Source organism: Heloderma suspectum, chromosome 11, assembly GCF_057233095.1.
Source record: "Heloderma suspectum isolate Gila_16-S chromosome 11, 16-S_ref, whole genome shotgun sequence".
Lineage (NCBI taxonomy): Eukaryota > Metazoa > Chordata > Lepidosauria > Squamata > Helodermatidae > Heloderma > Heloderma suspectum.
In genome coordinates this window covers 41,773,147-41,797,913 of record NC_139468.1, presented here as the reverse complement: position 1 = coordinate 41,797,913, position 24,767 = coordinate 41,773,147, and the positions used below count along the sequence as shown (strand labels likewise).

The 24,767-nt window shown below is 48.3% G+C and overlaps 1 protein-coding gene across 12 annotated transcripts in view; it reads right to left on the bottom strand.

Moving 5' to 3' along the window:
• The window catches only part of CORO2B (coronin 2B), a 159,078-nt gene that overhangs the window by 124,377 nt on the left and 9,934 nt on the right, over positions 1–24,767 (bottom strand). The window contains exon 1 of one of the 12 annotated variants that reach the window (XM_084817552.1): positions 13,629–14,112. The exons of 1 other annotated variant lie outside the window; for it this stretch is intronic. In XM_084817552.1, the coding sequence (XP_084673678.1) occupies positions 13,629–13,643 (15 nt within the window). In that variant the 5' untranslated portion in view covers positions 13,644–14,112. Of the gene's footprint in view, positions 1–12,870; positions 14,113–24,767 lie in introns of those variants that run through there. 10 more of the 12 variants (XM_084817544.1, XM_084817553.1, XM_084817547.1 and 7 more) reach the window with 10 other exon arrangements.

The following is a 24,767-nucleotide window of genomic DNA, read 5'->3' as shown; positions in this document are numbered from 1 at the left end:
CCCTATTAGATTTCATTCTGTTGTTTTCTGCTCAGTGCTCCAGTCTATCAAGATCACTTTGAATTTTGTTTCTGTCTCCCAAGGTATTGCTATCCCACCCAATTTTGTGTCTTGGACTGGGACTTGGGAGATCCGGGTTCTAGTCCCCACTCGGCCATGGAAGCTCACCGGGTGACTCTGGGCCAGTCACAGACTCTCAGCCCAACCCACCTCACAGGGTTGTTGTTGTGAGGATAAAATGGAGAGGAGGAGGATAATGTAAGCCGCCTTGGGTTCCTTGCAAGAGGAAAAAAGGTGGGGTATAAATGCAATAAATAAATAAATTTGATCAGCATTCCCTGCACCACCTCCTCCAAGTCATTAATACAAATGTTGAAGAGCACTGGGCCCAGGACTGAGCCCTGCAGTGCCCTGCTCGTTACCTCTCCCCAGTTTGAGAAGATCCCATTGATAAGCACTCTTTGAGTCCGATTCTGTAGCCACCTGTGGATCCACCTGATCGTTGTTTCATCTAGCCCACTTTGAGCTAGTTTGCTCATCAGGATATCACGGGGCAAAGTTGAGGTATATTAAGTCCACAGCATCCCCACAGTCCACAAGGGAGGAGACCTGATCAAAAGATGAGATCAGATTCGTCTGGCAGGACTTGTTCTTGACAAATCCATGTTGGCTTCGAGCAATCACTGCATTGTTTTCAAGGTGCTTACAGATGGATTGCTTTATCATCTGCTCCAGAATTTTCCCAGGGCTAGATGCCAGACTGACTGGTCTGTAGTTCTCAGGTTCCTCTTTTTTACCCTTTTTGAAGAGAGGGACAACATTAGCCCTCCTCCAGTCATCTGGCACTTCACCCGTCCTCCAGGACTTTTCAAAGAGAATAGACAGTGGCTCCGAGAGCTCTTCTGCCAGTTCCTTTATGACTCTAGGATGCAGTTCATCTGGCCCTGGAGATTTGAACTCATTCAAAGTAATTAGGTGTTCCTTGACCATACACCTATCGATCTCAAGCTGCAATCCTGCCCCTTCAGCCTGTCCTGTACTTTGCCTTTGCCAGGGGGTTTTCCTCCTTTTTGCCCGTTTTGAAGATAAGTTTTTTTTTAAAGTCGTAGTTTGGCAGACTGCTCATTCTGGCAAGCAAAATCGCTGCTGGGACAAGAGGGAAGACATCAACCTCACTGCAAGAGAGAGCTCCTTTCAAAGGAATGGGTCAGAAATCAGAGTATCCACAGATAAAAATGGTGGGGGAGAATATAGTAAGAAAGGAAGGGAGAGAGGGGAACCCATAATACTTTGCTTCATTTGTTTTCCTCCTAAACCAGATCTCAGCTGCAGCCTGTGTGGGCACACACCAGCCAACACACAACGCACAATTTAGTGGCCACACTAAACAGGGCAATGCGAGCCCTTGTAGGGGAGGATGTGGAGACCCCACAAATTCTGCTTGCGGGGTCTCCACACATTTATTCATTTACTATTTAATATATTTCTGTCCCCCCTTTTTGAGCAGTCCCTCACAAGGCAGCCTACAATAAAAATGTTAACACACATAACAAAAAGCAACACCAGATTAAAAACATACTCATTTCACTTCTGTCTCTGGTAAACAGGTCTGGCAGGTTTTTATAGTGTTTCAACCTGATCAGAGGCAACAGTGGCAGGGAAAGAATCATATGTGTCCACCAGGAAAGCAACGCTTCTCTCAGTCTCCCGTTCTGCTCTCTTGAAAACAATTGTCTGTCTCCAAAATACCAGCTTTTATCAGCTTAAGCTGATACACCCATGATGTCCTTATCTGGACAAATCTGTAATCTATTTCTCAGGGCCCTCAATCTATTCCACAGATCCCTGTGCGTCCACTGGTGCCAACGGAAGCTTTTTTTCTGAGTTTTGTTGTCATGAAGAGGGCAAGTTTCAAGGGTGATTGGAGTTCAGAAGGGAAGGGTTAACTCTCCCCTTCTCACATGCTGCAACCCCCACCCCCAAATCTCCCCTGCATGGCAATTAAGCTGGGGCAGGGAGTGCATTGGTTTGGGATGATCTGGGTCAGGGTGCAAATTAATTGAAGACCTTGTTTTACTTATAGATATAAATTCACAAATGCAGATTTTAGGCATATTTGGGTTTCCCAAATCTTGTAAGTGCCTAGCAACAACCCTGGCTACAATTATCCATGCTCTGGTAACCCCTTGTCTGGATTACTGCAATGCGTTTGTTATATGTGGCTCTCCCTTTGAAAACTTCACCTTGTCCAAAATAGGGCAGTGAGACTGTTAACAGGGACTGGTCATTATGAATATATTAGAGCAGGCTTTGTTTTCTGCACTGGCTTTTAGTCTCTTTCCAGGCCCAATTCAAAGTACTGATATAACTGTCAAAGACCTTAACCCTTCACCTCCTCCCATATATAACTAAGATCATCTCCAAAAGCCCTCCTCTGGGTGCCCCTGCCAAATGAGGTGAAGTGGGTCGCTATTAAGGGGAGGGCTTTTCCAGTGGTGGCACTTGGGTTGTGGAATGACCACCCCAGAGAAGCTCACCTGGAACTTACATTGTGGTCTTTTTGGTGCCAGATGAAGTATGAAGGAAGACCTTTTTACTCTCACAGGCATTTTAGTCCTTTGGTTTTTGTTGTTCTTAAACTGTTATTATATTTTTAAATCTTTCTGCTGCTGCTGGATTTTTCATTGGTTTTTATACTGTAGTTTTAAATCTGTGTGTGATATAGTTTTATTGTACTGTATTTTATGGTTTTAATTGCTGGGCAGTATAGAAATGCAATAAGTAAATACATATTTTTAGGTGTATCTACAAAGCAGCCATGTGCACTCTGAGAAATGCGCTCCAGGGGGGCTTGCAATGCCACAAAGGATCCTGGAGCATGACCAAGAAGAGTGTTGCACTAGCATGATCTGCAGCACGACAAGGGTTCATGGGGCACCCCTCTGAAGATGGTATGGTGCAGATACTATGGCATTGCACAATGTCTTGGGTCAGGCCTGAATGCAGAGGTCACCTTCCTTTGTATTCTCACAGATCTCAAGGTCTCATAATGAATCTCAAGATCTCATAATGAATGGATTTTGGTGAAACTTAAGATCAGGTCATCATCAGTTTTACAGCAGAACATGAGCAGAAAAAGAATACTATTTATGTAATATGTCTCTTCCTGCCAGCTGGTGCTTGAAAAACAGAACATTTTAACACAATAAAAGCACATTACTATAATCTACTTTAAACCCATTTTTAAGAAGGAGGAAATGAGTGAAGAGGAAAGTTACACGTAGGAAGTCGCACAAGAGGTCACCTTCCAAAAACAATCTGGGAATCAAACTGGGCCAGTCTTTATCCATTTCCTTAGTGGAAGAGATGTGCATGCATGCTCATTACACATGACAACACATGGAATTCATACAATTTCCCACATGGAATGTGCCCTCAGCTTGCATTAGATATAGCCAACAGTTAGAAACGGATGTCTACTCAGCTGAATCTACTTTTTATTCTTGTCATTTGAGGATTAACATATTAAAATGGTTTGTCCCCATTCAACACCACCATTTCTACACAAAGCAGCTTATAATAAAATCTCAACAGGAAGAGGAAGAAACTGCATCATTTTATTCTGCCCAGAAAGGTGTAGGGGGGTGCTACAGTCTGATTAACTGGACAAAAGTCTCATCCTTCTCGGCACATTTTTAAGGTGCAGGAAAACCCAGAGCTCTTAGTTCACCCCTATGCACTCCATCCCCCATGCCCACAGGCAAAACACCTCACTGGACTGAATGCGAGCATTTTGATTCACTTTGGAGGGAGAAAGATGCATCCCCAGAAGACACTGTGCCTATTCTTTGACCCCTTACAATGGGTCAGTCAGGCTTGATGAAAGAGGGGCAATAACTGAAGAACTGTACCAGGTCCCCTAAGCTCAGAGCCATCCCTTCAGACAACAGAGAAAGGTACTGATACATGATAAGCAAAAAATATCAAAAAAATTAGTATCTGTTGTTGTTGTTCAGTCGTTAAGTCGTGTCCAACTCTTCGTGACCCCATGGACCATAGCACGCCAGGCCTTCCTGTCCTCCGCTCTCTCCCGGAGTGTGCTCACGTTCATCTTCATTGCATCGGTGATGCTATCTAGCCATCTCATCCTCTGCCGTCCCCTTCTCCTTTTGCCTTCAATCTTTCCCAGCATCAGGGTCTTTTCCAGAGAGCTCAAAAAATATTTGAGCTCCAGCTTCAGTATCTGTCCTTCCAATGAGCACTCCAGGTTGATTTCCTTTAGGATGGACTGATTTGACCTCCTTGCAGTCCAGGGGACTCATAAGAGTCTTCTCCAGCACCACAGTTCGAAAGCATCAATTCTTCAGCGCTCAGCCTTCCTTATAGTCCAGCTCTCACAGCCATACATTACTGTTGGGAAAACCATAGCTTTGAATATGCGGACCTTTGTCGGTGAAGTGATGTCTCTGCTTCTTACTGTGCTGTCTAGGTTTTCCATAGCTTTCCTCCCAAGGAGCAAGCGTCTTTTAATTTCATGGCTACAGTCACCGTCTGCGGTGACTGTAGCCATGCGGAGCCCAAGAAAATAAAATCTGTCACTGCTTCCATTTCTTCCCCTTCTATATGCCAGGAAGTGATGGGGCCAGATGCCATGATCTTAGTTTTTTTAATGTTGAGTTTCAAACCAGCTTTTGCACTCTCCACTTTCACCCTCAACAAGAGGCTCTTTAGATCCTCTTCGCTTTCTGCCATTCGGGTGGTATCGTCTGTGTATCTGAGGTTGTTGATAATTCTCCCAGCAATCTTAATTCCGACCTGTGATTCATCCAACCAGCATTTCTCATGATGTATTCTGCATGTAAGTTAAATAAGCAGAGCGACAATATGCAGCCTTGTCGTACTCCTTTCCCAATTTTGAACCACTCGGTTGTTCCATGTCTGGTTCTTACTGTTGCTTCTTGACCCTCGTACAGGTTTCTCAGGAGACAGGTAAGGTGGTCTGGTACTCCCATCTCTTTAATAATTTGCCACAGTTTGTTGTGATCCACACAATCAAAGGCTTTAGTGCAGTCAATGAAGCAGAAATAGACGTTTTTCTGGAATTCTCTTGCTTTCTCCATGATGCAGCGAATGTTGGCGATTTGATCTCTAGTCCCCCTGCCTCTTTGAAACCCCGCTTGTACTTCCGGTAGTTCTCGTTTCACATACTACTGAAGCCTAGCTTGTAGGATTTTGAGCATCACCTTGCTGGCATGTGAAATAAGCGCAACTGTACGGTAGTTTGAACACTCTTTGGCATTGCCCTTCTTTCGAACTGGAATGTAAACTGACGTTTTCCAGACTTGTGGCCACTGTTGAGTGTTCCAAATTTGTTGGCATATTGAGCGCAGCACTTTAACAGCTTCATCTTTTAGGATTTTAAATAGCTCAGCTGGAATACTGTCATCTCTGCTAGCTAGCCTTGTCTTCTGTACAGAGTTCAAGTGATGCGGCAAATACAATCCTCACAAAATTCTACTGGCAGACACAACGGAGGCGTATCAACATCATGTAAAGAAGGTGTAACACGAACATGAGAATTTCCAGAGGGGTAGCAGCTGTGTTAGTCTGTTGCAGGAAAAACAGCATGAATCCAATACTGCATAAACCTTGGTGGACTGCAATCCAGGTCTGCAGACCAGGAAAGCTGAAGCCATAACAAACGTGATCATCTTTAAGGTGCCTCAAGACTTTCTCTTGTTTAAACATGAGACTGTAGCTAGAACTCTGGATAAGGATTACAAAGCACAACTACAAGAGTGGTGAACCAAAAACCTAGAAAGAAATTGCTTAGAAGCTGACACAACTGAAGAACCTAACCCAAGTACAAGCTAAAAGTGGAATGCTTAAGCTGAAATCCACACCCACCTCCATAAACAGGGTTGTTGCTTGTCCTGGGGCTGTGGCCCTGAATCTATTGCGATGACCTGGGTCAGGGTGCAAATTAATTGAAAAATTTATTTAATTTGAGATGATTCGGATGAGAAATTAACTGACTGGCTTTGTCACCAGTGAAATTTAAATAAATCCTAGTAATTATTCTAATATATTTTGCATACATAGATCTAATAACCAGATTTTACACAGATTTGTGTCCTATGGGTTTGGACCTCGAATATTTTAATTGCCCAACAATGCCCCTGCCTAGAAGTAAGCCCCACTGAGTTCAATTGAACTAGGTTCTGAGAAGATATGCATAGAACTGCATGGCTGGAGTACAGAAACTCTAAACTTTCTGCGTGGACTTAACTTTCCATCTAGAAAACAGCCCACAACACATCAAGAAACCAGCAGGAAGTAGATGAATAAGATGAGTAACAAAGTCATGTTTGGATGTTGTGATTGGCAGAATCCATCATGCATTTTTGGAGCTGCAGTGGAGGCTGGTACTAGGCCTTGGAGGCTAATGCCCTCTCCCTCCTTCAATAAGGAGTGATCGCAAGCTACGGTGTATCCCTTATGGAGGAAGAAAGCGACACCTCATGTGTCCTGCTTTCTGCCTGCAGAAGAACCAAAGGTAACCTATCACTTTCCAACCATATATCCATCCCATTTTCTTCTTCACTGCCAGCTTCACGTCATACGCTCTGTATGCCCCCCACCCTTGTTGCCAGTGCAAGAACCACTGTTCACCAGGCCAGCTTCAGTCAAAAGCCTTTGTTAGAAAGCAAAAGTCCTCTTTTTTTCATGCAGCTTACAAAAGAAAAGGAAAAGGGAAACCTGGTATTCCAAAGGCTGTTCCACCTGGATCTTTTTAGGAAGCAGTTTGACTGGATCAGCAAACAGCTACACGGATGCATTTATGCCACTGAAGGGGCACATTTTTACGTAACACGTTTCTTCTCTGACTAAGTTTTACGTTCACGTTACTCATGATTCCCCCCAGTATGAAATCAGGCAAACTCCCACCTGATTCATACTTGGCATCAGTCGCCATCCCTATGTTGCTCTGCCCAACAGAGAACATCACTGCAAGATCTCCCCCGCCAGTGCTGGCTCCGGGTTTTCGAGGGCCCTTGGGCAAAACGTCCTGAGTGTGCCCCTTGCAAGCCTGCCTCCTTCCCTCCATTGTCACCAGCTGCTATTGCTCCTCATCTTCTCTCTCACCACGGCTACCGCCTGCTTGCCTGCCTAGCACGTGGGCAGAGGAACCTGCTCCTCCCCCTCCCCATCACTGCTGTCTGGACCAGAGCGAGAGGCAGCTGAACAAGCAGACTGCGGCAATGAAGAGGAACAGCAAGTCCAGGGAGGTCTTGTCAGTGGGCCCTTGCTGGAGTGTGGGCCCTTGGCAAGTGCCCAACCATGCCACCCCTTGACACCAGACCTATTCCCCACATTTGTAAGCCAACATGTCTGTTTCAGGCTGTTGGTGATGATTTCAGAATGGAGCTCCATGCAGTCTTGTACATGGATTCAGAACGTGTTCCGCTACCTTGGGATCATGCACTTCCAATGCTCAGTTTTGAGAAACCAAAGGCCTGGTCCATGCACACACATTCATTGTCTGATGATGACCAAAGCCACAAAGAAGAACTTACATCTGTGAAGACATCAATCCATAGGCATAATGCCCCAGGCAGAACTTCCATTTCTCTCCCCCTGTCCCGCAGTCACCTCAAGCACACAATGCCTTTCAAGTCTGCTGCAAGTTAAGCGGACCAAGATTAAATGTGAAAAAATCAAGTGATTCACCAACCAGGCCTTGATGACTGGCCATTGACTGCTTGGACTACCTCCACTGAGACACCTCGTGCCTGAAGCAATACGACTGTGCTGTGATATTAAATCTGTGGTGGTCCATTCTGACATGCAAGTTGATGTTGCAACACTCAATGCTGCATTAATCAAGTGACAAAAGGCATACACAAGTGTGTTACCAGCCCCAACACATCATGGGACAATTCTTCCTCACTGGCTGTGCAGACCTAAATGTTGCTGCAATTGGCATTCGCACTACCCAGTCAGCACACTGTGCTTCAGCCTCCCCCACCCTTCTCATGTTGCCATACCAACCATCTTCACCAGCCCAGTTCCAACTAGTGTTTCCCTCAGCAATGTGAAGCACCAGTTCCCCTTCGCTTCTCCCCATCAATGCGTCTCTTTGGGAACAGGCACAGGCAAGCAGACACTGAACGTTCCTAGGAGACACAAAATTGTCAATATTTGCTGACTTGTTTTCATGCCTCCAATGGAAACTTACAGACGGAGAGGAAGCCTATGAATGGAGTCAGGATGCACAAAGGAGCAGGCGGTTCTATCTCCTGGTACATTCCCAGCCAGAGAAAGGTCTGATTTCTGCATTGGCTGGCTTGATCACATCAATTTCTGGTTGTGCCTGATTTCAGTAACTACAAGATCAGAGGCTGCCATTCAAAGTCACCACGGATTGAATTAAGCATTAGATGAGATTTGTTTTCTACTTATCCCCCCACTTTAAATAAGATCTACCACTGTGTTCTGCATCAGTGTGTGTGTGTGGGGGGGGGGAGTATAAACTTTCCCTCCCGCTAGGCTACAGGATCAGATCCTCTGCTCTGGGAACCTTCCCCCAACCTCTGATATGTGGAGACTCTCTAACCCTGTGTTGTTCATGCAACATGTCTGAACAACACAGGCTCTGTTCAGGCCTTGAGGTGAACTCATGGAAGTTGGGGCACAGAGGGCCCCAAAGTGTGATTCACTCTCCATTCCACATGTTCATATCTCCAGATTTCTCACCACAGTAGTTGTAGTGTAGTGAAGGAAATGCACTCTGCACCTCCCCAGGGACATTTCCATTTATCCATATTTCATTGGTTCCAGCAATTGGGCCCTAGCACTGAAAATGCCAGGTCTCAGCAGACCTGAAATTCTAGGGCAGAGCTCTAGCAAGCCCTGCAGCTTTCTGTCCACTGCTCCACGCTTACAGCATGGGGAGCTACTTGTTCTGCAGATCCCTTTCTAGTGGCACACCTGCACTCCTCCTCTGGCACAACCCAGTGTGGTCTGCAGAACTGAATGAACAGATAAGCAGCTGTCACCCCCAGTTTAGGCTGCAATCTCACAAGCTTTTGCCATTTTTTACTCAGGAGATTTCCTCTAATGAGTTTCATCAATAGATGTACCTTCATGCTGGGGGATTCCAGGTAACTAGGGATATTTTTAGCACCTGTGCCATCATTACCAGGTTGAAGAGGATTACACAGCATGCTCATAGGTGACATCTCAACAACCTTCAGCCCAACTAGAGTGTTGCAGCAAGTCTCTGCTCGCTGCCTGAGGTCATCACTTTGGTGCACCCTGGAGTCAAAAATTATACCCCTCAGTACCGTCATTTATTCTGTTCCTTTTAGGGAGGAGGAAGGGGCTATACAGAAGACCCCCACCTCACCCCGCCCCAGTCACACACACAAACCACTGCAAGACCTGCTTAGCTTCTTTATGGATTCTCAGGTTTCTCCAAACTCTGCTCACCCATTTTCAAACCTATACACTCAACCATAAGGTCTAGAAACTTGTTTAAAAAAACCAGAGATTTTAAGGATATATCATCTTTTGTGCGTGACACTACGCTCCATGCCTGTTCAATTGCAGAAGTTCAGGATATGCACCACCATAACTCTAAACTGTTGCCATCACAGTGCAAGGGTACCTGGGCAGCTTCCAGACAGAGGACTCCTAGCACTATCAATTAGAAGGCATGATGGAACTATTCCATCTTTTTCTCCTTAATGGATTTTCTGCGATAAAAAAAAGATGAATGAAGCAGTGGGAAAACATGGAAGGGTTACAAGTAGAAGACAACACCATCTGGACTCTGAGTAAAATTCCGTGTATGAGGCAGGGCAATGGCACCATAAAGGCCTCAAATGGGTCTTGGCCCATTAAGGACCCAATCCTATTTGGAAGCAAGTCCCATTGATTTTAGTGGGACTTGCTTCCAAGTCAAGGTTGTAACTGTCAAAGTTAACATAGGAAGGTTTAAGTTAATAATTTGCATTAACTCACCAGAATTCCAACCACTGAAGACAAACCTAGCTGGATAAAAGGCAGCACCTTTTTAGAGAAGGTCCAGTTTTTATGTTTTAATGGTTTTATTAGTTGTGCTAGAAGCTAGATTATGGAAAACATAAGGATCACATTTGGGTCACAAGACCAGGAAAACAGTCATGGAGGATCTTCCTGGAGAGGAAGGAGTAATTTTTAAAAAGAAAATACTTAAAAGCCAATCTGTGAAATTCCTCCCTGGGGTCATATTGGTATTGTAAATGGGAGGTACACTTAAAAGGACTTAAGGCCATTATTTGTCAAGAAGGTTTTAATTTGCATTCAATTTTCCTTTCTTTTGGGGGCTTGAGGCACAATCCACCAGGAAGCTGAAATGTGTCGAAATGCACCAAAGATATTCAAGAGTAGAATATTCAAATTACAAGCAGCATAAGGAAGGCATGGTGCACGCAAGCTTTGCATGCGCCCAGGGACAATGGTACATCCACACTGTAGTTCCCACACTGCCACAATCATTCAGCTGAAAAAGGTGCAGCAGACAGGGAAACATGCAAATCAGGAGACAGAGCCTCACTGCCCCACCCCAGCACGCTCCTCTCATTCACATCTCCCTTGTTTCCACATGCAAAAAAGAAACCAGAAGGGGCCTGCATCTTCGCAGCAGCACATAAGGCTACATGTAAGGCTACTATTCAGATGACCCAGGCTATGCCAGCTTGCAAGGCATAGATGGAGGAACGGGCAATGGCTTGCCATAACAACCCACACCTGCCCATTGCCAGAACATGAACCTGACTCATTCAGTGGTGCCTAGACAACTGGAGCATGGGCCTTTGCGTGCTCTCTGCAGTTGCCACATGGAGCCATGGACCAAGACACTGCAGTGAGTAAGGTCAAACGTTCAAATTCTTAATCACCTGATAACACCTAAAATATAATGGGTTGGATCCAGAATCTACCTTCTGTTGACAGAATGACTTCACTCGCTGAAAGTGCCTCCACCCAGTTTTGGGGGATCCCCCCCCTGCACACCACAGCTCACCCAGGGTCCTCTGATCCTCTCTGAAGCATTTTCAGGGGGATGTGGGGAGGACAGTGGGCACTTTTGCTTCCACCAGCCCAGCTGCATGTGACTAAATGTGGACCCAACTCAATAAGCTCAACAAATCACAATTTTCTGCCCGTTACTGGTAGCCTCCAGCCTCTTGCCTGAGGAAGACCCCCTCGCTCATCTTAATTTCGGGGCCAGTCCAATGTTCTCCCTCACAGAGACCCAAATTTTGCATCTTTAATGAGCTTCCATCGTGCATTAAAAACGTGGTTGTTCAGGCAGGCATTTGGGGTGGGTTAGGGTATTTTAGAAAATGTTTTTATTGTAGAATTTTATTGTTTTAAACTGTTTTATTGTATGTTGTACATCGCCCAGAGTGGCTGGGTGACCAGCCAGATGGGCAATTAATAAATTTTATAATAAATAAATAAATAAAATTCCATATTATTTGAGTCTTATTAAAGCTTTCAGTTCAGCCAGCATTTCTCGACCACGATTAAGCCAATCAGAAGTTCATTTAATTCGATATTATTCTGAACATGGCATCATGCTTGCCCTTAGGTAGGATGAGACACAAGTTCACATACATAAATCTGGGTTTGCATTAATGGACTCCAGGGTTTTCATTAGCTGACTTGCCATAACTTGGACATGCCTACAGCAGTCTCATCTTGAATCTCTGTATATTTTCCCTGTGTGTGTGTCTATGGAACTTCACCGACAAATGCTGACAAGCTTAAACCCCCCCCCCCGCCATTTTCATGGGTAGTTCACCTGAGGAAGACGCCTCCCTCACATTTGTTTCAAATGTTGCTTTAAGCTAAATTGCAGTAGCAGTTCTAACTGAGACAAAAAATACTGCCCAGCTGACAACATCCACAAGTATATAACTTTTTTAGAACCAATTACGCTGTATGGTTAGAAAGGCGGTAGAAGGTAGGTTTCTTCTTTCCAGCCTATACCTTTATGCCTGGATCTACAGAAGCCTCTGTGCATGTGCAGAGCACTTTTACATGTACACGGAGGGATGGCAGCTGATTTTAATTTCCAGCAGCAGTTCCTTGTTCCTCAAGGGAAACTGCTTTGGATGACCCTCAGATTGTGGGGTGCGGAGGAGAGCTCATCAAAATTGAATAAAAGGTTGCACTCTTCAGTATCTCCAGAGTAGATTTACTAGATGTTAGTAGGGCTACTCCAGACCAAGAGGGTTGCAGACAAATATTGCAGAAGCTGTCAAATTGTCTGGTTCCCCAGCTAAAGTACTGCTGACCTCTCTCACATCAAGCTGGAAAAACTGCTACAAACGCCAGCAGTGGCAAGACACCCATCTAAGCAGCAAGTCAAACTTTTCAGTTACAGGAAAAGCAGGAAGGAGAGTAATCAGTGGGAAAGGAAGTAAAGAGATGGGAGAGAATACACAATCGCAAAGACACTGGCTGTCAGATGCACACGGTAGGCCCCGAGTTGGTTCTTACGGCAAAACAGCCCAGAGGACCGCGTGCAGCCGGCTCTTCCGCATGTGGCGCTGCAGATCCTCTCACAAGCAGCAGGTCTCGCTCAGGCACCTCCGCCCAAACACCGCTCCCCGCTTCCGCATTTCAAGCACCAGTGCCACCTTTTCCAGGAGAACGGAGCCTGCTGAAGGGCCCCCCCCGAACCAGCCCCATCCATCCCTAGCCGTTCCAGAATGCAAAATCCTCTACCGCCCTTGCCTCACGCACACCCACAAAAGCCCTGCGCGTCATTAAGGACCCAGCGGTAGAGTCCGGCAACCCGCGGCCCGGAATTCCTACTGGAGCAACCAGCCAGATCACGGAGGGGCTGGATTCGAACCTCCACCCAGTCGGATGGTTCTGACCGGAGAATAACGCGGAGCGCGTGTTTCGCGCGTGTCGACGGGAGGGCGAGGCCCCTCCGTGCGGGGCTGCCCGCGTGCCTCAGGGGCTCCGGGGCCAAGGCCGGCCCAGCCCGCTCCTGCCGCCCGAGCTCCTCCCCGGGCCTCCCCCCTCCTTCCTCCCGACCCACCTGCAGGGATCCCGGAAGCCGACGCGCAGAGCGCTGCCGCCCGGCGCCGGCGGGGGGGCTTCTCCGTCCGCGCGGCGGGGCTCCGGCCGGAGGGAGCCGCGGGGCGGGCTGCTCCGCCAGCGCGCAGCGAGCCGGCCTTTCGGCGCGCGGGCAGCGGCCTCGGGCGGTCTGCTCGCCCTCAGAGGAGGGAAGCCGGCGGCCCCGAGCGGCGCCCCCGCTTCTCAAGGGGTTAAAGATGCAGCACGGCCGCCGCACACGCTCGACCTGGGCCGCGGCAGGGGGGCGCTTCTGCCGCAGACGGCCGAGCCCGCCCCGCGCGGCTCAGCCGCGGTCTGCGCAAGTGGCCGGCGCGCGCCCCCTCCTTCCCCCAGCCCTGAGGCCGCCCCGGCGGTCGCGCGGGGCAGCTTCGCCCAGCCCTTCCCGGCCACCCAGCCGCAGGCGGGGGCTGCCAGAGCGGGCGCGGGGCGGGCTGGGCAGCGCTCGGCGGCCAGGCTGGCGGAGAAGGCGGCAGCGGGCAGCTCCTTACCTTAGAGACAGTCATGCAGACAGCTCCGCAGGAGAAGCGCGCGAGCGCGGCGGGCGGGCGGGCGGGCGCTTGCCCCGCGACCGCGGAGAGGGAGCGCGCGGGGGAGCGGGCCGCCTGGAAGAAGCCGCGGCGGGGCTCTCCCCGCAGAGGCGTCCGCGTCAGTGGCTGCAGGGCGCGCGAAGGACCACCCCCTCCCCCCCCGCCGCCATCTGATTCAGCCGCCGGGCTGCTGTCCGTGGCGGCGCGCGCGGGGGGGAGGAAGGAGGAAGGAGACAAAGGAGCGGGGCTGGCGAAGGAGCGCCGAAGCAAAAGCGCAGCGCAGCCGCCGGGGGGGGGCAGGGGCGGGGGCGGCGCCGCCCCGCCCGAGAAGGGGGCCGAGGTGGGGGCCGCGCAGCCCGGGAAGGCCGCGGGCGCCCCTCGGCCGAAGGGCCGCTGCCCGTGGCCGGCTCTCCCCGCGGCAGAGCAGGAGGCACCTGCCTTGCCTGGCGGCGGAGCGCCCGGCCGCCGCCGCATCCCAGGCAGGCCGCGGAAGGTGACCGCTGGGCGGGCGCGCAAAGGCGCGGGGGCACGGCTCCTTCTCCGGCCCGCCTGGGCTTCCCGAGGGCCGCTGCGTGCCGGAAGCCAAGAAAAGGCCAGCCTCAGCAACCCGCGTCCGAGCCCAGCGCAGGCCCACGGGTGCCTCCCGGCGAGGCGGTCATGGCTCCATCGCCCTGCCTCAGGCGCTTAGGGGGCCCGGGCTCGTCGTGGCCCTCCCGTGGCCTTCCCACCACTTCTTCTGTCTTTTTCCTTATCATGGAAAATCCATTGAGCAGGATAAGGCGGAGCAGCTGCACAAGGCCTGCGAGCATGAGGAGCCCTCCCTCCGGACGCACCCTCGGCCAAGGACGGCAACTAGGGGCCTTCCCTCAGGATCGCATCCCCACGGGGATCCTAGCCCGGCGCCGAGAAGGAAAGCCTTCTGCAGCTGGCCTGTCTTTTCATCCTGAAGGGATTTAACAGGGTAAGAAAAAGACAGACTAGGCCGTGGGGAAACACGGGGGATTCCAGTGCACCATGATGACACGCACCGCCTCCGCCTCCGGCAACGTTCTGTGAAGGAGGCAGGGCAGTGGCACATCAAAGGCCTGGGCTTTTCACATCCAGTCAGTGGGGGATGGCCCGTTGGGGCAGAAGGTTGCCAGGCCCAGTTCCTCCGTGAGAGCAGAACTGGTACCAGCCTTATGGAAACAGCTAGTATTCCGGCTGCTCTTGAAGAAACCTAACCTGGACCTAGAAACGAAGAGCAACTATACGCCTGTGGCTGACATGCCCTTCTCCGGCAAAGTGCTTAAGCAAATGGAAATGGTTGCTAATCAACTCCAGGCCTTCAGGCTGACTTTCTAGATCTATTTCAGTCCAGCTTTAGACCTGGGGTTGGGACAGAAGCTGCCTTGGTCGCCCTGTGGGATGACCTTTGCCGAAAGAAAGACCCTGTTGGTTCTCTTGGATCTCTCAGCAGCTTTCAATCCCATCAATCATGGTATTTTTCTGGATCGGCTGGCTGGGTTGGTAATTGGGGGCACTCTTTCATAGTCGTTCTGTTCTTACTTCGCTGGCCATTTCTAGAAAGTGGTGCTGGGGGATTTTTCCTCTGTTCTGTGCAATTATATAATGGGGTTCTACAGGGCTTAGATTTCTCCACCCCTGATCTACATGACACTGCTGGGGAAGGTGGTCTGTGGATGTGAGCTGAGGTGTTATCAATACGCAGATGACACCCAGCTTTACCTCTCCTTTTCATCTAACCCAACGGAGGCAGCGGATGTCATGAATCGGTGCCTGAGCAGAGTAATGGATTGGATGAGGGCCAGCAAACATGATGATGATTTCCTGGCCCCTCCAGGAAATTCCTGTCTTGTGTTGCTGATAACTTCCTCCTACAGAAAATAGAGATAGGAACTAGAGGTTCGGCTATCCTTGACTTGATCCTAACCAACAGAGATGACTTAGTGGGTAAGGTAACAGTTACAGGAACTCTGGGGGAAAGTGACCATGTTATACTTGAGTTCTTGGTTCTAAGGGAAGCAAAAGCTGAGTGTAGTCAAACGCGTACCCTGGATTTTAGGAAAGCTGATTTTAATAAACTCACAACAATGATCAGTAAGGTCCCATGGCAAGCGACGCTAATGAGAAAAGGAGTCCAAGATGGGTGGGAGCTTTTAAAAAAGGAAATTCTCAAGGCACAATTACAAACAATTCCAACAAGAAGAAAAGGTGGAAGACAACAGAAGAAGCCAATGTGGCTTCACAGAAAGCTTAGAGATGACCTGAAAACACAAAAAGCACACATATAGGAAGTGGAAGGAAGGCCAAGCTACAAAGGAAGAGTAAAGGCAGGTAGCACAGAATTGCAGGGATGGCGTCAGGAAGGCTAAAGCTGAGAATGAGCTGAGGTTAGCAAGGTTAAAAAGCAACAAAAAGGCTTTCTTCAGCTACGTGCATAGTAAAAGACAGGAAAGAAATGGTGGTTCAACTATTAAATAAGGATGGCAAAATGATAACAGATGACAAAGAAAAGGCAGAAGTGCTCAATTCCTACTTTGGCTCAGTCTTCTCCTGAAAGAGCGTCTATGACCCCCCTGGCAAAGGCAAAGTACAGGCTGAAGGGACAGGATCGCAGCTTGAGATCGATAGGCATATGGTCAAGGAACACCTAACTACTTTGAATGAGTTAAAATCTCCAGGGCCAGATGAACTGTATCCTAGAGTAATAAAGGAACTGGCAGAAGAGCTCTCAGAACCGCTGTCTATTCTCTTTGAGAAATCATGGAGGACGGGTGAAGTGCCAGATGACTGGAGGAGGGCTAATGTCCCTATCGTCAAAAAAGGCAAAAAGGAGGAACCTGGGAACTACAGACCAGTCAGTCTGACATCAGATACTTGATCCTTGCCCATCTTGGCTCATTATGAGCTGCAGAGAGAGACTGGGTGAGGGGATCAAGGTGGTGGTGAACGCCTCCCTTGAGGAGGGAGTGATGCCATTAGCCCTCAAGGAGGCAGTGATAAGACCGCTCTTAAAGAAGCCCTCCTTGGATCCTCAAGTTCTGAACAACTTTCGCCCAGTCTCAAATCTGCCATTTTGGGGCAAGGTGATTGAGCGGGTGGTGGCGGTGCAGTTGAAGGCACACTTGGAAGAAACTGATTATCTAGACCCCTTTCAGTCGGGCTTCAGGCCTGGGCATGGGACAGAAACGGCCTTGGTCGCCTTGGTGGATGATATGAGGAGGGCTCTGGATAGGGGTGAATGCTCCTTCCTTGTTCTTGACCTCTCAGCGGCTTTTGATACCGTTGACCATGGTATCCTCCTGGACCGCCTGGAGGGGTTGGGCATTGGAGACAGTGTATTGCGGTGGTTCCGGTCCTTCCTCTCCGGCAGGTACCAGAGGGTAGCACTGGGAGAGGAGGTTTCGGACCCGTGGCCATTTACTTGTGGGGTGCCACAGGGTTCCATCCTCTCCCCGATGCTATTTAACATCTATGTGAAGCCACTAGGGGCTATCATCAGGAGGTTTGGGGTGCAGTGTCATCAATATGTGGATGACACGCAGCTCTACCTCTCGTTCAAATCTTCACCAAGGTTGGCCGTAGAATCCCTGTCCAAATGTCTGGAGACGGTGAGTGGATGGATGGGGAGGAATAAGCTGAAGCTCAACCCTGACAAGACCGAGGTACTTTTGGTGGGAGACAAGAGGAGGCTGGGGGATCTTGACCTGGTGTTGAATGGGGTACGGCTACCCTTGAAAGACCAGGTCCGCAGCCTGGGGGTCATTTTGGACTCCCAGCTGTCCATGGAGGCTCAGGTGTCAGCTGTGAGCCGGACAGCGCTGTATCAACTCCATCTGATACGGAGGCTGCGCCCCTTCCTTCCCGACCATCTGCTCCCATCGGTAGTACATGCCCTGGTCTCCTCTCGTTTAGACTACTGTAATGCGCTCTACGTGGGGTTACCCTTGAAGACGGTTCGGAAACTGCAGCTGTTACAGAACACGGTGGCTCGCCTGATTAAAGGCAGCCGCCGGCGAGATCACATCACTCCAGTGCTGAAGGAGTTGCACTGGTTACCAGTTGTTTTCCGGGCCAAATTCAAGGTGTTGGTTTTGACCTTTAAAACCCTATATGGTTCCGGCCCAGCCTATCTTTAGGAGCGCCTCCAGCAACACCAGACAGGCCGCTTAACAAGATCAGCCTCGGATGGCCTTCTCTCTGTCCCATCAGCCAGGACAGCTAGACTGGTGGGGACGAGGGAGAGGGCCTTTTCTGTGGTGGCCCCCACTCTGTGGAACTCCCTCCCTAGGGAACTCCGCCATGCCCCCTCTTTAATGAGCTTCCGTCGTGCATTAAAAACGTGGTTGTTCAGGCAGGCATTTGGGGTGGGTTAGGGTATTTAAAAAAAAAAAATTATGGTAAAATTTTATTGTTTTAAATTGTTTTATGGTGGGTTGTACATCGCCCAGAGTGGCTGGGTGACCAGTCAGATGGGCGATTAATAAATTTAATAAATAAATAAACAAACATCAATCCCTGGGAAAATACTGGAGCAGATGATAAAGCAATCCATCTGCAAGCACCTTGAAAACAATGCACTGATTGCTCGAAGCCAACATGGATTTGTCAAGAACAAATCCTGCCAGACGAATCTGATCTCATTTTTTTATCAGGTCACTTCCCTTGTGGACTGTGGGAATGCTGCGGACATCATATACCTCGACTTCAGCAAAGCTTTCGACAAAGTGCCCCATGATCTCCTGATGAGCAAACTAGCTCAAAGTGGGCTAGATGAAACAACTATCAGGTGGATCCACAGTTGGCTACAGAATCGGACCCAAAGAGTGCTTATCAATGGGACCTTCTCAAACTGGGGAGAGGTAACAAATGGGGTACCGCAGGGCTCAGTCCTGGGCCCAGTGCTCTTCAACATTTGTATTAATGTCTTGGAGGAGGAGGTGCAGGGAATGCTGATCAGATTTGCAGATGACACAAAATTGGGAGGGATAGCTAGTACTTTGGAAGACAGAAACAAAATTCAAAGTGACCTGGATAGACTGGAGCGCTGGGCAGAAAACAACAGAATGATATTTAATAGGGATAAATGCCAAGTTCTGCACCTAGGAAAAAGAAACCAAATGCACAGTTACAATATGGGGGATACGTGGCTCAACAACACTACAAGATCTTGGAATTGTTGTCGATCACAAGCTGAAGATGAGCCAACAATGGGATGTGGCTGCAAAAAAGGCCAATGCTCTTTTGGGCTGCATTCATAGAAGCATAGCTTCCAAATCCCGCGAAGTACTAGTTCCCCTCTACTCAGCACTGATTAGGCCTCATCTGGAGTACTGTGTCCAGTTCTGGGCACCACACTTTAAGAAAGATGCAGACAAGCTGGAGAGGGTTCAGAGGAGGGCAACAAAGATGATCAGGGGACTGGAAACAAAGCCCCATGAGGAGAGACTGAAAGAATTGGGCATGTTTAGCCTTGAGAAGAGAAGACTGATATGATAGCGCTCTTCAAGTCCTTGAAAGGTTGTCCCAGAGAGGAAGGCCAGGATCTCTTCTCAATCATCCCAGAGTGCAGGACACGGAATCATGGGCTCAAGTGACAGCCCCTGTCCTTGGGGCTCATAGCAGTTTATGCATTTAGAAGTTTACATTAAAAATAACACCACATGAAAATTAAAGGGGAAAAGGTACATTTCAGTTTTAATGAAACTTCACACAGATTCAAAAGCCACATTTTTCAAATTACAATCTCAAACTTAATTCCATTCTCAGAGAGAGCTTTTCAATTTGTTGATAATGTTTATGACCTTATCATACCAAAACCAATACTTAATGCCCCCTTTTTTTCCCCAAGCCCCCAAGCTCAGCATATCATTGAGTATGGTAGGCCTGGAACCAGAAACCCCTGTGGGCCAGGTCGGCAGGAATGCCTCACTCCTTACAGTGCCTCCAGGAGTGCCAGTCCACGGAGACAGAAAAAGAGCCAAGTGACACACAGCTCAAATGCCCAGTTTTGGTAGACTTTCCCCATCCCTGCTGCAGCTAGAAGTGAGGGGCAGCCCATAGAAATCAATGGAGAAATCCAAAATTTCACCATATCTGTGATTAGGTGGCAAAAAGATAGCAGCAAAGACAGGAGTGCCTGTTCTTTCTAACTTGGGCCTTTTTTCATATGAAAAATGTGTTTTGTTTTAGTTTTAAAGATTTAAAATGTATCTGCATGTTAACTCAGTGAAGCACAAGTCTTTTGCACACAACTGAGTGCTGGATTCGGCCTGAGAAGTGGCCTGAAGGGGCAATTTACATAGATTAACCTTTGATGCAATGCAGTGTGTGTTTTGTATGGGGGATTTTTGGCTAGAAATCCAAACCAGCCTCAGCACGCACACACCCCACCTCCCCCAGCCTGTAATATAAACAGTGGACTACATGGTAGGGCTACCATAAGCCACTTTCTCTCAGCCACACACATACCCCAACCTGCAATATGGAGATAATGAACTGTATCTTGAGAGTGTGGTGACAGAACAAGTCAAGGTTTTCTTGGATGACAATGGCCTGATTTGCATGACACAAAACCCCATGGGGGGTTCATAGAATCATAGAATAGTAGGGTTAGAAGGGGCCTATAAGACCATCGAGTCCAGCCCCTTGCTCAGTGCAGGAATCCAAGTCAAAGCATTGCTAACAAGTGGCTGTCCAGCTTCATCTTGAATGCCTCCCATGTGGGAGAGCCCACCACCTCCCTAGGGAATCTGCTCCATTGTCATATTTCTCCAACAGTCAGGAAGCCCCTCCTGATGTTCAGCCAGAATCTGGCTTCCTGCAACCTGAGCCCACCATTCTGTGTCCTGCACTCTGGAATAATCGAGAAGAGATCCTGGCCTTCCTCTCTGACAACCTTTCAAGGACTTGAAGAGCGCTATCCTATCTCCCCTCAGTCTTCTCTTCTCAAGGCTAAACATGCCCAGTTCTTTCAGTCTCTCCTCATAGGGCTTTGTTTCCAGTCCCCTGATCATCTTCGTCGCCCTCCTCTGAACCCTCTACAGTTTGTCTGCATCCTTCTTAAAAGTGTAGTGCCCAGAACTGGACACAGTACTCCAGATGGGGCCTAACCAGAGTTGAGTAGAGGGGAACTAGTACTTCCTGGGATTTGGAAGCTATGCTTCTATGAATGCAGCCCAAAAGAGCATTGGCCTTTTTTGCAGCCACATCACATTGTTGGCTCATATGCAGCTTGTGATCGACAACAATTCCAAAATCCTTCTTGCTTGTAATGTTGTCGAGCCACGTATCCCCCATCTTGTAACTGTGCATTTGGTTTCTTTTTCCTAGGTGCAGAACTTGGCATTTATCCCTATTAAATTCCATTCTGTTGTTTTCTGCTCAGTGCTCCAAGCTATCAAGATCACTTTGAATTTTGTTTCTGTCTTCCAAAGTATTAGCTATCCCGCCCCATTTTGTGTCATCTGCAAATTTGATCAGCATTCCCTCCTCCTCCTCCTCCTCCTCCTCCTCCTCCTCCTCGTCATTAATAAATTTTCACACAGAGCTTTTATCCAGTGATTGAGATGGCTCCTTCACGGAAGTTTGTGAGCTCTTTACATGACACCGCGATCATTCAAGGCATGTTGTGCACTAAGTGCCCTTTGTTCCATTTTTTAAAAGATTGCAGATAATGAGCTATCAAATCACCCCCATTGTGTTCGGTTTCAGTTTCTTCTGTGAAAACAGTAAGAGCAGCAAGAAGAGGAGCGAGAGCAAGGAAAGACAGTGGAAGGCAGTAGAAGCTATACTTCTATGAATGCAGCCCAAGATAGCATTTGCCTTTTTTGCAGCCACATCACATTGTTAGCTCATATTCAGGTTGTCAGCCTTGTTTGTTTCATCATGGATTGCCAGGTACAAACCCAGCACAGTGGCTTAAGCATGGGTTATTAACCACGGACAAACCATATTAAGAGCCCATGGTTTGTTGTTGGGTTGTTCATGGTGGCTTATTTTCCAAGTGGCTTGTCGTGATGTGCAAACGCAGCACTGTGGGTTTGTTCAAAAGGGCTATAGAGATGCCTAGCAAGAGTGATGAGACACCCAGCTGCTCCTTGCGTTCTCTCTTGCCAAAGTCTCCCAGGCAACAGCATACGGGAGTGCTGCCTCCGTCCTCCCTTGCCAGTGCCCCTGCCGCTCCTCCTCTAGTCTGGCACTTCCCTTGACAGCCACCTCCCCCCCCCCCCCCGTTATGAGCCCAGTTTCGCTTACCTTCATTGAGCGACCCTGAAGAAGGTGGCTACGCAGCTGAGTTTAGTTATGTCGGTGTTGCTTCCTGTCTCAAAACAACCCCAAATCTCAAGTTTTGAAAGGGTGCTGTACATTGACATTCTCTTCTGGAACACAAGTATTTACAGAAGTAGTTACACCCTTAATCCCTTACACACCCTGAAACCAATACCGTTATACGCTTGATGTTTATTATTGGAAAATGGACTGTTGCAAGAATAACCCTCCCCCCTTTCCCCTGCCTTCCCTCCTTAGCTTGGCTTCCCTCTGTAGTAAACAGACCCGTAATCTCTCATCTAGCCTAACACTATTCTGTGCATGGGAAATGGTGGCCTGACAGCTGCCCCCCAGCAAGGAATATTCACCCCTCAACCAGTTTGACATTACTTCCAGCTGCTGAACAGGCACAATACCTCCTCGGCTAGGGAAAATCACCGGTCCCTGGACCTCCAAATGTACTTGGGGAGGAGGAGGTTGACTTCTCAGCCTCACCTTTCTCTGCTGCTCCTGCTCCCGCTCCCTTCACACGAGCATCACAAGGCACAGATTTACCAGCACTGGTGGCCCGTTTGGATGCACAGTGTGCCCAAGGAGGCCAAAGTCAGAGCCAGAGAATCTGTGCCAAGTTCTGGACTGAGGAGGAAGCAGGTGTACGTATCGAGTCTTAAGACTCGTAAGAGTCTTCTCCAGCACCACAGTTCGAAAGCATCAATTCTTCGGCGCTCAGCCTTCCTTATAGTCCAGCTCTCACAGCCATACATTACTACTGGGAAAACCATAGCTTTGAATATGCAGACCTTTGTCGGCAAGGTGATGTCTCTGCTTCTTACTGTGCTGTCTAGGTTTGCCATAGCTTTCCTCCCAAGGAGTAAGCGTCTTTTAATTTCATGGCTACAGTCACCGTCTGCGGTGATCTTGGAGCCCAAGAAAGTAAAATCTGTCACAGCTTCCATTTCTTCCCCTTCTATATGCCAGGAAGTGATGGGGCCAGATGCCATGATCTTCGTTTTTTTAATGTTGAGTTTCAAACCAGCTTTTGCACTCTCCTCTTTCACCCTCAACAAGAGGCTCTTGAGATCCTCTTCGCTTTCTGCCATTAGGGTGATATTGTCTGCGTATCTGAGGTTGCTGATAATTCTCCCACCAATCTTAATTCCGACCTGTGATTCATCCATCCCGGCGTTTCTCATGATGTACTCTGCATATAAATTAAATAAGCAGGGCGACAATATGCAGCCTTGTCGTACTCCTTTCCCAATTTTGAACCACTCGGTTGTTCCATGTCTGGTTCTTACTGTTGCTTCTTGACCTCGTACAGGTTTCTCAGGAGACAGGTAAGGTGGTCTGGTACTCCCATCTCTTTAAGAATTTGCCACAGTTTGTTGTGATCCACACAATCAAAGGCTTTAGCGTAGTCAATGAAGCAGAAATAGACTTTTTCTGGAATTCTCTTGCTTTCTCCATGATCCAGCGAATGTTGGTGATTTGATCTCTAGTTCCTCTGCCTCTTCGAAACCCCGCTTGTACTTCTGGTAGTTCTCCATTCACATGCTGCTGAAGCCTAGCTTGTAGGATTTTGAGCATCACCTTGCTGGCATGTGAAATAAGCGCAACTGTACGGTAGTTTGAACACTCTTTGGCGTTGCCCTTCTTTCGAACTGGAATGTAAACTGACCTTTTCCAGTCTTGTGGCCACTGTTGAGTGTTCCGAATTTGTTGGCATATTGAGTGCAGCACTTTAACAGCATCATCATTTAGGATTTTAAAGGTTTTCCCTACGTTCTTCAATTTAAGCCGAAATTTTGCAACAAGAAGCTCATGATCTGAGCCACAGTCAGCTCCAGGTCTTGTTTTTACTGACTGTATAGAGCTTCTCCATCTTTGGCTGCAAAGTACACAATCAATCTGATTTCGATATTGACCATCTGGGATGTCCACGTGTAGAGTCGCCTCTTGTGCTGTTGGAAAAGAGTGTTTGCTATGATCAGCGTGTTCTCTTGGCAAAACTCTATGAGCCTTTGTCCTGCTTCATTTTGTACATCAAGGCCATGCTTGCCTGTTATCCCGGTGATTTCTTGACTGCCTACTTTAGCATTTCAATAACCTATGATGAAAAGGACATCTTTTTTGGTGTTAGTTCTAGAAGGTGTTGTAGGTCTTCATAGAACCGATCAACCTCAGCTTCTTCAGCCTCAGTGGTTGGGGCATAGACTTGAATTACTGTGATGTTGAATGGTTTGCCTTGGATTTGTACTGAGATAATTCTACCGTTTTTAAGATTGTACCCCAGTACTGCTTCTCCCACCCTTTTATTGACTATGAGCGCTACTCCATTTCTTCTAAGGGATTCTTGCCCACAGTAGTAGATATAATGGTCACCTGAATTAAATTCACCCAAGCTTGTCCATTGTAGTTTGCTGATTCCCAAGATGTCGATGTTCAATCTTGCCATCTCATATTTGACCACCTCCAGCTTACCTTGATTCATTGATCTGACATTCCAGGTTCCTAAACAATATTGTTCTTTACAGCATCGGATTTTCTTTTCACCACCAGACACATCCACAGCTGAGTGTCCTTCCGGCTTTGGCCCAGCCGCTTCACTCTTTCTGGCGCTACTTAGAACTTCCCTCTGCTCTTCCCCAGTAGTATATTGGACACCTTCTGACCTGAGGGGCTCATCTTCTGGCATCATATCTTTTAGCCTTGTGATACGTTCCATGGGGTTTTCTTGGCAAGAATACTGTAGTGGGTTGCCATTTCCTTCTCCAGTGGACCACATTTTGTCAGAACTCTCTGCCATGACCTGTCCGTCTTGGGTGG